We start from the raw sequence: 17150 nt of genomic DNA, 5'->3' as shown, positions 1-17150 counted from the left end.
GATCCAGCTCTGAATGTCCGTACGAACAGGAAGTCTACAGCTATTTCAATAAGGGATTTAAATTAATTATTCATGTGGTTCCTAGATCAAAGAAGCTAAAAGTACCTTTGTAAACAAAGGCATTTCTTGATTGTACCAGCAAGTCTGGAGAGGAGGACTGTTAACTCCATTAGTCATGTGGGTCACAGAATCAAAGCGGTTGTTCTGAAGGAAAAATTTCTGTCACGTTACCATGGGGATGATCTGTGGGGGTAGGGAGGTTCCTTTGTTTTTTTCCTGTATGTTTGATCACAGAAGCAGACAGTCAGCAGTTCAGTTTAGGAACAGGCAGAGACAGTTGCAGCTCACTGAGAGCCAAGGGAGCAAAAGAGATAATTGTTAGCCCAGTCTGCACCTTAAGCAGAGAAAATACTAACTTTATCATTCACCATGTGGAATACAGGTTGAAGCTTGTGCCCAGTAAGGAAACTCCTAGTTCTCCTAGCTGAGGTTTTATGTTGAAATTATGCAATAAAAAAAAGCATGAAAAGAAAGTGAAAACTGTTGATGTGCAAAGCTTGGATGCTTCACTGCTCCTGTGCCTGAAAGCGTATTTGAATTTACCTCTGAATACACAACACAATGCCATCTACTGCCTGTATGAGGAATGCAAGAGTTTCCTGTAACTCATTTTCTGATTTGAAACATTCAGTAGGTAAAAATGCAAATATTTCAAGGGTTAAAATTTTGTTGTGTACATGTCTCAAAAAACAAGAAATAACTATACATAAATCCAACAGTATACAATAGTATGGTTGATTGATAATATCATTTGAGAAGAAGCATGCAACATTGTGAGAGCAGCAACAGAAATGGTAATGACCATGGTATTCTCCAGAAGAACAACTCTGTCTCACCTGAGGAGGCAGTAAACTCAAGAGGAAAGTAGCAACAATGGGAACAAATTTGGATGTAAGGCAGTACACCAGACGATAGTACAAACTAGAAGTCTTTAAAGTTGAAAGAATTGCAAACAATAGTTTGACTATTATCAACAACTCATATGTGCATAGCTTCAAAAAATTACTTACAGCTGTTGTCCATTTTCTTACACAAATTAATTCACAAAGACACAAGTATTTGCATGGCAATGTACTAAAACACATAGGGAGGTCACTCATTACTTGGGAAGTGCGAAGTTCAGGTGGGGTAGAGGGACAAAGGAATCTCAGTGTATAAATAAACAATAACTAAAAAGTTATGCCACAGATTAGTAAGGCCATTAAAAAAAGCATACCAAGCACTAGGCTTTAATTCTGGAGGGACAGAATTGAAAAGTAGCAAAGTTATGCTAAACCTGTTTTGAATCTTGGTTAGACCACACGGGGTACAGTGTGCAGTTCTGGTCACTATATTATAGAAAGGGTGTGGAGGCACGGAAGAGTGCGCAAAGAAAATTTATGAGGATGATACCAGAAATGAGTGGGTATATATATCAAGAAAGGATGAACATGATGAGTCACTTTTGAAAAAAAGGCAGCTGCAGGGAGAACTAATAGGGTCTTTAAAATTATGAACGATTTTGATTAGTGGATACAGAGAGAATGTTTCCACTTGTAGGAACAGCCTAACTAGAGGCCATCAGCATATGATAATAGCTAAGAAATCCAGTAGGAAATTCAGAAGAAATTCCTTTATCCAAAGAGTAATGAGAATTTGGAACTTGCTACCACAGGGAGTGGTTGAAGCAAATAGTGTAGATGATTTAAGGGGGACATAGCCAATGGTGAAGGCTTAATTATTCAAATCCCAAAGGGAAACTTGAAACAACTGTCATACCCATTTTTGCAATTTGTATGTTTCGAGATGCAGGCTGTGAATTCAGTAGTAATAAGACCACTGAGTCTCAAGAGGTTTTTATAAAACTAAATTAAACATTTATTAATACACGAAAGATTGTAAACACATACATATGTCTACAAAATTGCTATTATAACTACAAAATCCCCTAATTAATCTGACTCTCAGTTACACCCCCGTTAAGGCAACAGTAAATCTCAGGTTTAAACAGACACCTGGGCAGTCGCATTCAAAATGAGTTTCTTTCAGCTCTGGGTCCTTGCAGACAGCAGCTTGAGGCTTACAGGCTGGAGGCTTCTCACACTTGTTGGATCTTAAAATGCCGCTACCTTACATACAATCTCCTTTCTCCTTTATATATATATCTTTCTCTTTGAATATAAATTTTCCATTGTATCACTAGGCTTTTAAATTTACCTCTTCTAACAATAACATCCTTCTATCCCACCAATTTTATTAGTGAAAAAAAAGCTGAAAAAAAAAATACATTGCTTGGCATCTTCTAGCTAGGTGCAAGATTTCACCCACAGTGGATTATTTTAACAAATGCAAATTTGCACTTTACCTTCTACCTTCCTTATGTTTACCTAATTAACATCTCAAAGCTACTATACATCAAAGCACCCAGACTAGCTGGCTTTAAGCCAGTTAAGACACAAAGACACAGACCCCACTAGAACTCCATTTTAAAAAATAATTTCTGAGAACATTATAGACATTAATATCTCTTCATGGTAGGTAGACAAGCATAAGGGAGGAGGAAACAGAGGGTCACGATGATAGATTTAAATGAGGAAAGGTGGGAGGAGGGACAAGTGGAGCATAAACGCTGGCATGGATGCGTTGGGCCGATTAGCTTGTTACAGCGCCGTATATCCAATATAATCCTATGCACATGCTAAAGTGTTAAATGGACAACAGCTGAGAGCTTTGGAACTCTGCCCTCACACTCCTTACAGAGTACCTCTTAAAGTTGCAAGTCTGGTTCATGTAAGGGTCATTAAACAATTCTGGTTCACTTGCTCCAGACTGGTTTTTGCTCCTGATAAACTTGTCATAGCACTGTATGCCACCATGGCAACACAAGTGCATTCCTACTCTAAGGTTAAAAGTAAACCAAAGCATAGCATTCAAAAACCATTTCAACTAGCCACAATTGTTACAATTGTGAATTGGAGGAGGATAGAAATGTCTCAGATAATAAACAGGATGATTTTTGATGTATGTCAAGACATGCAGCCATTCCTAGGATGCTCGATCAGTTGCTTACTATACAAATAAGGCTTTACTTGGGTGAACACTGCTGCTCAAGGCTAAGCAAACTATTTGGGTATATCTCAGTGGAGATTAAACAGCAAATATACAGCGTGCTTGTGCAGTTTTGTGCTACAATTTTCACAGCAAATTAACATGCGTGTGTAAAATAAGCAAAAAAAGGAAGCACAGGTACACTAATCACTTTTCCCCAAAAAATTAACACACAAGGAACAACTACTATCTGATCTCAATACAGGTAGCATTGACAAGAATCTTCCATGACAAGCATTTCCTATTCTTTATATTATAAACATGCTTTACACTGCTTAATTAAAATGTGCGATACATAAAAAGTGGGACTACCTGGCTTCCAAAATAATAAAAAAAACCTCAATGTGCAATCAACATCAAAACTGATATTATAATCAATATTGATATTATATACAATATCATGAAACAATATTACTAGGAAATGCATATTGGTTTGCTCACCTCTTGAACAGAAGGTTGTTGAAACAGAGGAATGAGGGGATTAGTTCTAGGAATGTCAATGTGAATCTATGAACACAAAGGAAAAATTAGATTACCTCAAAGCAGTTTAACATAAAGATTTACTTATTTAATCTTGAAGTGATTTCCATGCATAAGAATGTTCTCTTAATAGAGAACTCTTAATGTCATTTAATTTTTTTCCAACTACATGTGTAAAATTCACTCATTTAAAATTGTGTAGTATCAAGAGAATCAGCTTTTATGAAGTCACTAAACATAGTAGTGTGAAGGACTGTATATAAAAGAGTGCAAAACTAACACAGCTGAAATGAGAATATCACTGAAAACAACGTAGGTCAATAATGGTCATTTGTACAGATGCTAATCCAGCTCCCTTACAATGTTCCATTCAATATTCAAACAACACTTTTAACTTAAGAATAAATTGATAGAAAACATCAATGATGCTAAAATAAACACTATTTGGTTGGCATGAGGGTGCTAGGGGGATTATTTTAAAATTGAATGAAGTACGTTTTTATTTCTCGTAGTATTTGATTGAACAACTGAAGACCATAGATAACAGTTTGAACAAAAAATTTACAACCATCCAAATATAGCCCAGTGTGGTGCAATTATGATAAATAAATTTTTTAAAACATATTTTTTTATTGAACAGCAAATTCCTCCGGGAGGAAACTGATTACTTAAAGGGGAAGCAGAAGAACCATTCAAGGAAAATATTTATTGTTAATACTGCTCTTGCTTTGAAAGTCTAACTGGATATTAGCATTCTCACATCCAAATCAGAAGATCTGGGTTCAATTCCCATTCCATACACACTGGGCGTATAACCTAGGCTAACATATTAATGTAGTAATGAGGGAGAGTTGTGCTGTTGGAAGGTGCTATCTTTCCGATGAGATATTAAACCATGGACCTTATCGGCCCTCTCAGATGAATCCCATGACGCTATTCAAAGAGCAGAGGGAAGCTCTCCTGTTGTTCTGGCAAACATTTATCCTTGAAGCAACACTACTAAATTAGATTATTTGATCATTTATTTTAAAGTTATCTTTGGGACCATCCTTTTCTCAAGTAAAATTTTAATTGGATCCAAGTTGTTTTGGGATGCCCTACGGTTGTGAAAAGCACATTATAAATCAATGCTCTTTCTACTTTAAAAAATAGAATAATACTTCCAATTAAGTTTCTTCAATTTTCCTTACACCCAACTATATATTCAAGCTGAAAGCAAAATACTGTAGGTGCTGGAAATCTGAAGTGAAAACAGAAAAAGCTGGAAAAATTCAGCAGGCCTGGCAGCATCTGTGGAGAGAGAAATTTCAAGTCCATATGGCTATACTTCAGTTCTAAAAGAGAGTCGTACAGACTCAAAACATTAACTCTTGTTTCTCTCCCCACAGATGCTGCCAGGCCTGCTGAGTTTTTCCATCATTTTCTGTTTTTATTTAATATATTCAAGCTTCTATTTAAAGGGTCTTGAATATGATTATTCATTCTGCCAGGCCACTGTGTTGACATCAATTACAGGGAACATCTCCACTGGAAACCATGTGGATACAACTTGAAATTGGCCTAAAAACTGCTCCATAGCCATATGACCTAATTATATCACACAACAGATGCATATTTTCCAACATGTAACATTCTCTTCTCGGGTCTTTTGACTGCAGGAGCTCCCATTTTAAAATTACATACTCTTCTGCTTGCAATGCAACCACTCAAAATATTTCTCAATATTGGTGTTGCCTTAACAACGAAGCAGAGAGGTGTACTGAGATTCTTAATGCCAGTGATTTTTTGAAAAGAATGTCCAAGAAATTGAGAAATGTTCATTTTCTTCCAATTAAATGGAACAGCATTTTGAATTAAAAGTACTCCCCAGCCCACTTCAACTTTCACTCTCACCCACCCTTCAAATGCCACTCTTTAAGCCAGAATTTTCACTGCAATATCAAAATTTCTCAGCTGGAACTTGTCAATTGTCAGAGTTCAACTAGGCAGGGCACTGCATACAAGGCAGTATTGAATGCCAACAGAATAAAATAAATAGCTAAATTTATGGCAAAAAACCATTTAAGTTAAGCAGCATTTTTTTCAGATACAAATTATTTTACTAAACCTCTGATTATAAAACAAACTAGAGTATTAGTAGTTGGAAGGTGCATTTTAAACTGCATTTAATACCTGACGATAGGTATCCTGGTGATGTTCTTCATTTCTGGAATCATAATATTGTTCGATGAATCCAAAATATTCTTCCCGTTTTCGCTGCAGAGTGATTTCCCTTCTCTCCATATTTGCAGGTAGATAACCCTATGAAAAACACAGAAAAATTATGTGATGACATAAAAAACGCAAAGGAATAGAACAGAACGAAAGGGAGAGAGCTCGGTGCTTTTATTCACTCTGTCCCAAATAATGCGGTGTAGCTTTTACAGTTGGAAAGGAACAAAACTGCACTCACACAATTACATTCATCACTATTCCTAGGGGGTACCTACCAGCCTATCCAAAATGAGCAAAGAATGCAAATAAATTCAAAACAACTACTCCAACATTCAACTTAAATGACTGTGCGGTCTTGTTGCTTTGTTTACAGCACTTTTGTCTCTCAGCCAGAAGCCTCTGGTTCAAGACCAAGGAACTTAAGATGACCACAAAAGGAGCAGCCATAATATGGTTCATCAATCAGCCTGCAAGGCCTCCCAATATTCCACACCATGCTCAAAGGGAGAGTTCGGAAACACAAAAATAACAACAACTTAAGTTTTTTGTGTGGTAAAATACAATAAAAAGAAATGGGATTAAGGAGACTACAAGTTCTAGTCCTGACATTAAAGCTGACATAAACTGGTATAGTCAGCTTTTCTGAAGCCAGATTTTCTCCAGGAAACAGATACTTACAGTAAATATATTATCTAACAGATTGCACGAACAATAACACATTTTGTTTCAATGTTTATTCCCTCATGTCCAAGACATGAGGCTATATGATACTATTTGGTTTAGTCATCAATCATCAGGTATGGTTGCCTTAACAACAGCTACCACTGTGGGTCTCATTCCTCTGCTAAAACCACCCTCTACTACAGGATCATACTGAAAAAGCAAAATAAGCACCAGCTTCCTTTAGTCATTATTAGACATCTCCTTAAACCCCTCTCCTGTCCCTACACACCCAACAACAATTGCTGAGAACATCCATTCAGACGCCCGACACCCCACTTTCCCACCAAGCTAGACACTGCCGTAGCCCTGAATTTACAGCCTTGTCCAGTTTCTTTCCCAGCTTCCCTCATGCCCTCTTCAACCACACCTTTTCCATGAGACTTACTTCCTGATCCCTTGACCTTATTCCACTACGGAACACCTAACTTCTCTTTCCTGGCCCCATTCTGGTTGACATTATAAATCCTTTCTTCAGGGATAGTCTCAGTCATCAACTCCCTCCTCAAAAACTGCACCTAGAACCACTCTGTTCTTTCAAACTCCACCCCCCTGCCCACACCTTTACAAAATCCTTGACTCTTTTGTCTCTTTCCAAATTAGTGCCCATCTTTCCCATAACACTCCTTAGGTTTCACCCCTCCTCAGCACTGAACTAGCCCAAATCAAAGGCATAAATGACAAGGCTGTGGCTGTGGTGGAATTTCTTTCCTTATACTCATTGCAACCTTTGGCATGGTTGAACACAATCCTCCTCCAGTGCTTCTCCTCTATTGGCCAACTCAATTGCATTGCACTCACTTCATTTCACTCGTACTTACCCAATTATACTTAGAGCATCTTTCGACATGGTTTCACTTTCCAGCTGCAAGCTACACCTTGGCGACATCACCCGAAGATCTCGGGTCAGCTTCCACGTGTGTGTTGATGACAGCCAGCTTGACTTCACTAACACCTCTTAACTTCAATCATGCCATCCCACCACCACCCCTCCACTGCCTTGGTGCTTTCAACTGTATGCCCAACATCCAACTTCAGATAATTCACAAATGCTTCCAGTTAAACATGTGGAAAACAGAATTCAATGTCTTTGGCTCCTGACATAAATTTTGCACTCATCACCAAATTCATCCTCAATACAGTCACTGACTCAGTTGAAACAGACTATTTGAAATCTCAACAACTTATTAGACACTAAGCCAATCTTCTGACGCCATACTTCTCTGTCACAAATAGTGTCTACTTCCACTCTCATTCATGTATGTCATCTCCAGCCTTGACAGTTGCAATTCTCTCCATGCCAACTCCACCTTTTGTAAACTTCAGGTCATCCAAAGTGCTGGTGCCTCTATCAATGCTGCATCAAGTGCCACTCACCAATCAGCTATATCTTGCAGAACAGTTCCCAACACAAAATGTAAAATCCTCATCGTTGTGTTTAAATCTCTTCATAGCCTTTCCCCTCACTATCTCTGTAACAACCTCCACTAGGCCTAATATTATCCTCACCCGCCGCCACCACCACCACCCACCCCCCCCAAAAAGGCAATGTTTTCTCTTTCTTCAACTTAGATCTCTTGTGCATTCTGCTTCCCTTCACCCATCATGATCAGCAATGTCTTCACCCTCCATGCCTCATCCTCTGGGGTTCCCTCTCCAAACTCCTTTATCACTCCACTTATCTTTCAGTATATAAAGTTTGTCTCTTTGGTCAAGCTTTTGGTCACTCCCAATGTTTCCTTCTTCAGCTCAGAGCACATTTTTTTGTCAGGTTACACCTTTGAAGCAACTAGAAACATTTGTGTGTGTTAAAAGTGCTATATAAATCAAAATTATTGTTATTCTCCAGGAAAAATAGTGGTCTTCTGAATTATTGTATGAAAAAACATTCTGTTTTATGAATTGTCAGATCTTAGTGAGTATTCATAGAGTAATAGTGACACTGGAGAAGTCTATTAAGCCCATCGAGTCTATGTCGGTTCTCTGTAAAGCAATCCAGTAGGCCCAGAATTTACCTGACTTCCAATCCCCATTTCAACTGTGGAAATGATTTTCATTTGTTTGTACTCCTTCATTTAGGTAATTTTGGGGAACTATCTAGCTTTCTGAGAGCCATCTGTCGATGTGCTGCATTTTATTTTTAGGATTTCATTGTATAGACTGTTTTTAATGCACCATGCACAGTGCTTCATCACTTGTTATCTTAGCCATTCTGCCAATGAGTTCCAATATCAGGTGATCCCTTACAAATTGGCCATCCAAATACACACATGCATAGCTCTTCTGCTTGTCTATCTTACCTTACTTTTCCAGGGTAAATGAAAATTATCCACTTATATTCATTGTTTGGATTGTTTCAGTTGAAAGCTTTCTGTACAGCTTACAGTGCACTATAGGGCCCCAAACAGTCAGAGAGAAATAGAAAAACAGATATGTAGGCAAATTTCAGAGAAGTGTAAAAATAATAGGGTAGTAATAGTGGGGGATTTCAACTTCCCTAACATTAACTGGGTTAGTCATAGTGTGATAGGTTTAGAAGGAGCGGAATTCTTAAAATGCATCCAGGAGAGCTTTTTAAGCCAGTATGTAGAAGGTCCTACAAGAGAGGGGGTGGTCCTGAACTTAATTTTAGGGAATGAAGCCAGGCAAGTGCTAGAGGTATCAGTGGGGGGGGTGGGGGGGGGGTGGGGGGTGCATTTTGCAGATAGTGATCATAACTCCATTAGATTCAAGGTTGTTATGGAAAAGGACAAGGATGGGCCAGAAATCAGAGCTCTAAATTGGGGGAAGGCCGATTTTAATAAGATCAGATATGATTTGGCCAGAGTGGACCGGGAGCAGCTTTTAGGTAGATCTGCGTCAGAGCAGTGGGACTCATTCAAGAGGGAAATAGTAAGAGTACAGGGCCAACATGTTCCAGTAAAGACAAAGGGTGGGACCAACAAATCCAAGGGACTCTCGAGGGATATGCAGGATTGGATAAAGAGAAAAAGTGAGGCTTATGGCAGATACTGAGGGCTCAAAACAGCAGAAGCCCTAGAGGAGTATAGAATGTGTGGGAGGGGGGAACTTAGAAAGGAACTTAAGAGGGCAAAAAGGGGGCATGAAAAAGCATTGGCAGGAAAATAAAGGAAAATACAAAGTTATTTTCCAAGTACATTAAGAGTAAGAGGATAACTCGAGAAAGAGTGGGGCCCATTAAAGGACCATAGTGGTAATGTCTGTGCGGAGCCGGAAGACATAGGTAGGGTTTTAAATGAATACTTTGTGTTGGTGTTCACAAGTGAGAGGGACGACATAGGTATGGAAATCAGGCAGAAGGACTGTGATATAATGAAAGAAATTAGCACAGAAAGGGAGGAGGTTCTAAGTGGTCTGGCAGGCATAAAAGTAGATAAATCTCCAGGCCCAGATGAAATGTATCCCAGGCTGTTGAGTGAGGCAAGGGAAGAGATAGCAGGGGTGCTGGCAATAATTTTCAATACCGTTCTGGCCACAGGAGGGGTGCCAGAGGACTGGAGGACAGCCAATGTGGTATCATTATTCAAGAAGGGAGGAAGGAATAAACCAGGGAACTACAGGCCAGTCAGTCTAACCTCAGTGGTGGGGAAACTATTAGAAGCAATTCTGAGGGACAGAATTAATCTACTCTTGGAGAGGCAGGGATTAATCAAGCACAGTCAGCATGGTTTTGTTAAGGGAGGTCATGTCTGACCAATTTGATTGAATTTTTCGAAGAGGTGACCAGATGTGTAGAGGAGGGCAATGCATAGTCTAATTGGACTTCAGCAAGGCTTTTGATAAGGTCCCGCATGGGAGATTGATAATGAAGGTGAGAGCCCATGGGATCCAAGGCAATTTAGCAAATTGGTTCCAGAATTGGTTGAGCGGCAGGAAGCAGAGGGTGATGGTCAAGGGGTGTTTTTGTGACTGGATGCCTGTGTGGGGTTCCACAGGGATCGGTATTGGGTCCCTTGCTGTTTGTGGTATACATAAACGATTTAGGCTTGAATGTAGGAGGGTTGATCAGTAAGTTCACGGATGACACAAAAATTGGTGGGGTGGTAAATAGTGAGGGGGATAGCCTTAGATTACAGGAGGATATAGACAGGCTGGTCAGATGGGCTGATCAGTGGCAAAATGGAATTTAATCTGGATAAGTGTGAGGTGATGCACTTGGGCAGGACAAACAAGGCATGGGAATACACGATAAATGGTAGGACCCTGGGAAGCACCGGGGATCAGGGGAACTTGGTGTACACGTCCATCGGTCCTTTAAGGTAGCGGGATAGCTAGATAAGGTAGTTAAGAAGGCATATGGGATACTTGCCTTTATTAGCCGAGGCATAGAATATAAGAGCAGGGAGATTATGCTGGAACTGTATCAAACACTGGTTAGGCCACAGCTAAAGTATTCCATGCAGTTCTGGAATCGCATTATAGGGAGGATGTGATTGCACAAGAGAGAGTGCAGAGGAGATTTACCAGGATGCTGCCTGGGCTGGAGGCTTTTAGTTTTGAGGAGAGATTGGATAGACTGGGCTTATTTTCCCTGGAGCAGAGGATATTGAGGGGGCACATGATTGAGGCGTATAAAATTGAGTGGCATAGATAGGGTAGACAGGAAAGAACTTTTCCCCTTGGTGGAGGGATCAATAACCCTCAAAGCATAGGGGGCATAGATTTAAGGTAAGGGGCAGGAGGTTTAGAGGGGATGTGAGGAAGAAGTTTTTCATCCAGAGGGTGGTAGGAATCTGGAACTCACTGCCTGAAAGGGTGGTAGAGGCAGAAACCCTCATAATATTTTAAAATTATTTGGATGTGCACTTGCGATGCCATGGTATCCAAGGCTATAGGTCTAGTGCTGGAAAATCGGATTAAAATAGTTTGGTACTTGTTTGACCGGCGCAGACTCAATGGGCCAAAGGGCCTTTTTCTGTGCTGTAGACCTCTAAGGCTCTATACAGCACATTCTTTGATTCCATCTCTGATTAATCTAACCTTATGTGCTGCTTGTTCAACTACATTTATTATATTACGTTCAGCACTGGGTATCACTTGAATGTGAACACAGTAACACTCCTAAGAGCCATAGAAAATTTAGAAGTCACCCAGTTGGTCCACCATAACAAAAACAAAAATAAAAATAAAAATACCTGGAAAAACTCAGCAGGTCTGACAGCATCTGCGGAGAGGAATACAGTTAACGTTTCAAGTCTGTATGACTCTTCAACAGAACTAAGGAAAAATAGAAGAGAGGTGAAATATAAGCTGGTTTAAGGGGGGAGTGGGACAGGTAGAGCTTGGTCCACCATACCTGTCCTCGCTAAGCTCCACATCGAGCTACCTCCTCTGACCCCATTTCCTTGTCTATTCTCTGTATCATTCACTTCAACGGAAAAGAAAGTCGGGTTGCTGGCTTGCTATCATTGTTTACTTTCACTAAAGGCAAATTTCACCCCAAAAGTGTTACTTGTATGGAAATAGTAGAATTACTTTTTATACAATATCAACAGAAACTTTAGAAGTTGTGCAAAAGAACACTGAAAACCTTAAGTCTAACAAGATTGGAACAGAAAAGAAAACTAGTTGTTGCCATACTGTCAAGTAGCAATATCCAGTCACTAACCTTACATTAAAATTGTTTCAATTATGATCTGTTTATTTAAACTATACAAATTCAAATAAAAATCACAAGTGACTTGAATGTATGTAATTAAGTGTACAGTCAGATCCCAGGCAGTTCATTCATCATAACACAGTCACATATTTTCTAATCTATAATTCAGTGACAACACATTATCCATTTATAGCATTGAAAAACAACAAAGGAAGCAGGAGGAAATGATGAGAACTAAAACGCATAGATCATTGAAACATAGTTCATTCACCTTCGGGATCTCAATATTACTGTTACTATGAAGGTCGACACTAGAAATGAGTTTAGGCACTCTCAATGGATTTCCACTAAGAAAAGGACCATTGCCAGTGAGGATAAAGAATCCTTCCTGGAGGCTGCAATATATAGATCTAATTTATCCATTTAATCAGGTTCTTACTAAAAATAAACTTTCAAATATAAGTAAGTGTCACCCATCAGAACCTCTTTCAAATTAGCTAATTCGAAGTAAGGCAGCTGGAATAATACCTTTACACTTAAAATCAGTGCTTTAAGTTTCAACTATTCAGTTCAAATATTCAGCAAATTCAAGTATTCAGCTAATTCATTCAGGTTGCCCAGTGATGCACTCAATAGCTCCTTTAAACCAGTTTCCATCATCAGTGCTACAATGTAAAGAAAATATTCACAGCAAAGAAATTAAAGAACATTAAAATGATAAACAAGGCTATTGTACCAGACTGATTTTTAAAAGCACTGATATTGATAATGCTTGGGGATTAAAAATCAGATAGCAATGAGGTTGTGTTTGACAAATAAATTTAGTTATTAATAACATTTCTAGCCCTGACATTTTTAATTTTCCAAATGTTAAAATAATTTGTTGATTACCCATTGCTCTGTCTTGAAAATTTCAATCGACTCAGCATCCATTTGTTTTGGATGATCCAACATTTCCTGTTACTTCATGCCGAACTTCTCAATCCCTCCAACACTGAGCGACCCTTTCGCTGCAGCTTTTGCTTTTAACTCCTTGACTTCCCTCTTTGTCTTGTCACTAATATAACCCAAAGAGAAGCTCCATGAGGATCCTTGCCTCTATAATTTCCAGAAATGGTTGCGTATTCAAGAATTTACTGAAAATAGCTGCAATAATTAGATTTTTTTTCTTGCTTTTAAATATGTAACATAAAAGCATAAAATAGCTACAGCACAGAATGCCATTCGACTGATCATGTTTGTGCCAGCACTTTGCAAAAGGAACTCAGCTAGTCCCACTCCCCTATCCTTTCCCTGTAACCTTGCAATTTTTCTCTCTTCAGGTGCTTTCTAACCATGACTGAATCTGCTTCCACCACAATCTCAGACAGTGCGTTCTAGATACTAGCTACTCATTGCGCAAAAACGTGTCGCCTCAGTTTCTTTTGCCAATCACCTGAACAGTGTTCACTGTATTATAAGTTAACAGTTAATCGTCAGAGCCATGCTCCAAACTATCCTTGAGCAATGTCATAGGTCACCAACTAGGTATAAAGTCATCCAGGCTAATTGATCTTTTCACTTAATTCTGATGTTCATATGAAATACATAATACAGGACCAACAAAAAATATTATAAAATACAAAGTCTGTGCACATCCGACACAACTGTATTCTCCAATTATGAGATGAAAACTCAGAATCAGTGCCCAAAACATTCTACTGTTAATTAATAATGATGTAAACAGACTGTGACATCACAAAATGGCACAGAAATCTATTTAGGGTTATATATAGAAAATATCAGGATTGCTCTGTTATGTACACACTAAACAACATTTTAGTCAGCATTAAAATAAATCAAATTCCATTCAATCATTAAATTACATGTTTTCTTCCAAAACTTGTTATTGAATTCAAAATGAATCTGCTAGAACACCTGCGCAGTACCTCCCATTGATCACGAACATTAATCCTGTTAGTTAATTCAACCAACTATGACGGCATTGCCTGAACATATTGAGAACGAAATTGGACTGTGTCAGTAAAACGAAGCACATTCATAGTGAATCAACAACCCAATTTTCTCTTCTATTGTCTACAATGGAGAAAATAAATTGCACACCATTTAAAACAGCCTGCTGATGTGTTGCAAGTGTGTTTTGCACTACGAGCACAGTCCAATTTCACCCCCATTGATTCCATAGATTTTAACGGGCACCAAACCCAGTAGTACAAATCAAAAAGGCCAAGCCCACATAGGAAATGAGTGTCTTCATGTGTGTGAGCACAAATGTGCTGATATATAACCTCCACCATGATTGCATTATCATGTCTGTCCTTAAATTCACACAAAATAGGGCAAACTCAGGAGACTCTGAACAGAATGTCATTTAAAGCATAGATTTTATCTACAAATTAACTAAGTGGCCAAGCAGGTTATAATTAGGATTATCATGTCAATCTGTCCATTTCAGTAATTTCATTTTAATAGAAACACACTAACAAAATGTAACTGACTGCCTCTTTGGCTACTATAATCATTTTCATTAAATATTAGAAATAAATGCCATATTCACAGACATCGGTCTATCAAATAAAGGTCAAAAAGTCATCAGTCTCTATAACTATTTTAATAGGCCTTAGTGTATCAGCGTACTAAGATAAACAGTGTGGCATATGCTGACTGAAATACCCATATCTTAATTCCCACAGCAGCGAGCAGTGCTTTTTTTTCCAGGGAGGTGAGGGTTCTTTTAAAGTTAAGAATAGCCTAAAGGACTTATATTTTGCTAGTACCACTGATTATAGGTCTACAGTCTATGGCACTCAAGTGTTAAAACAGGAAATCTCTCGGAAGACTCAAGATCAAATACCCGTGGGTATCATGAGCTGCCATTTCCAGTTAAAAGTAAAATCGAAAAGCTAGATTTTGCCCTTTTACCAATACTGGTCTCCTTCCAATGGGGTTTAACTGACAGTATTGTGTTAAGTAAACATAGGAGACACACAAAACGTTCAAGAGTCTAGCTGAATGCTGTTTGTGGGACTGATCTAGATAACATAAAACTCTATTGAATTAAAGGCTAAATCGCAACTAGGATCCCAGCACTGCTTAACAACATCAGGCACATTTGTATTCTTTACTAGGTTTATTCCGGTATGATTTACAACCATATATAGTGTTTGATCCAGTTAGGGGCTGTTAACATTTAAAGAGAAATCCAAACACCCCTTTTTAACCAACAGAACACGCCACAAGATTTCACATTTTTAAATGAAAAAAATTTCTCTGTACGCAAAAGACTTAAACAAGACAAGCACTATTAACTTAACAATATGGTTTATAGGTACATAGGTTATGCACTAAGTTTTACTTCTTACTTCCCCCAAGAATTCTCTTATACTTTATAAGAGCCTCTCTGTCATGGCAAAAATTCGGGCTTATGTTTCAGGTACACAACCTCCATCGGATCCAGAAACAAAGTGTGCAGCCTCCCCACATACTTTCTACCCACCCCCCACCACTTTAGTAACATGGTGTTCAAATAGAGAATCGCTCCCGAATCCAAAGCTATGTAGATTTTGGTGGGGGTGGGGGGGGCGAGGGAGGAGAGGTACAATCTTCCATCAAAACACTGTGCTCCTTGTTGACACATTCTCTCTTTCAAGAGCTGGTGGACCAGCAGCATCTATTTAATTTTCTAAACTATATTTTTAATTTCACATCTAATCTAAGTTTTCCATGTTTCTCCTTTCTTTTTCACTTTTTTTAGATATCAAAATGTCCTTTTTTTAAAAATGTCTCATTTTTTCTTGAATGCTTCTGTATTATTTGAAGATTGATAACTTATTTTCTCTTTTTCTCCATTCATTGGTTATATTATCCATCCCATCTTTCAGTTCTGATTAAGGGACATACTCAAACTGTCGACAGATGCTGGTTGACCTTCTGATCTTTTTCTGTTTTTGTCACATGTTTCATGCATCTGGAGTATTTTGTTATTTACTTTCTTTAAATAATTTGCTGTATACAGTAGATTAGACTCATGATCCCTCACTGTAGAAGAAAGGTACATTAGTGTACATTTTTTTACAACGAAGCTGCTTGCTCAATAACTAACATATCTACTAGTTCTACCTGGCCACCATTCATGTTTTGATTTTGTCCAATCTTACTATGCCCAAACATGGTAAGAAAAAGAAATTCACGACATCATAACTGGAACCTCTTTCTTTCCACTCATCCATGCCCCATGCCCACAAACTCCTGTTATAAATGTGCAATATTATGACTCTTAAAAAATAGCATCATAAGAACATTTTGACGAAGAAATGGAAGTAACATTTGGAGTGGAAACATCAATGAAAATATTCAGCAATAAGCAGGCAGTGCTATCTGATAATGAATAAAACACATATTCCAGAGGATGATAACAAATATAAATACCCCATGTATTTGTAATAACCCTCATTAAAATTACATATTCATACATGTTATATAAATCATGCACATTTGGGGAACAATACAATATTCAGGTAATGTAAAATGTAAGTAACAAAGAAGAGTGGGGGAAGAATACCTTTGGAGAGCCTCCTAGGGGCAAATGGGGAGTGAAAGGAGGCAACCCCCCACCCCTTGCCCAGCTACCAGTTTGGACACCCGGCACCGGCTTCCTGTGCAGATAAAATCCCAGCACCAGTGGGAGGAGGTCCTTATGTGGCTATTAATTGGCCCACGGGTGAATGGGTCACCAATGTACACTTGAAATTCCTCAACTTTTGCATAGTCATGCCAAGATCAGAAGACTTTTGCAGTAAAAAAGCACAACTGAGCAAAAAACCCCCAGCCTTCTAGTCTATTATTTCAGAGGTCAAACACTACAGAAAGGAATGCCAGAAGCTGTAGGTTGTAATTTAGCCAACTATGGCACCAATTAATAACATCCAAATACGACTTCTGACTTCTTAAGATTCAAATTAACTATAAA

The 17150-nt window shown here is 38.5% G+C and overlaps 1 protein-coding gene across 2 annotated transcripts in view; it reads right to left on the bottom strand.

Annotated features, from left to right (window-relative positions):
* The window catches only part of LOC144683527 (TBC1 domain family member 22B-like), a 370874-nt gene that overhangs the window by 237455 nt on the left and 116269 nt on the right, over positions 1-17150 (bottom strand). For both annotated transcript variants that reach the window (XM_078546604.1, XM_078546605.1), the window contains exons 6-7: positions 5800-5928; positions 3589-3654 (exon numbers count right to left, since the gene is read on the bottom strand). In XM_078546604.1, the coding sequence (XP_078402730.1) occupies positions 3589-3654; positions 5800-5928 (195 nt within the window). The remainder of the gene's footprint in view (positions 1-3588; positions 3655-5799; positions 5929-17150) is intronic.

The sequence above is a fragment of the Cetorhinus maximus genome, chromosome 8 (genome assembly GCF_964194155.1).
Source record: "Cetorhinus maximus chromosome 8, sCetMax3.hap1.1, whole genome shotgun sequence".
Lineage (NCBI taxonomy): Eukaryota > Metazoa > Chordata > Chondrichthyes > Lamniformes > Cetorhinidae > Cetorhinus > Cetorhinus maximus.
The sequence above is the reverse complement of the archived record's forward strand: the minus strand, read 5'-3'. Positions and strand labels throughout refer to the sequence as shown.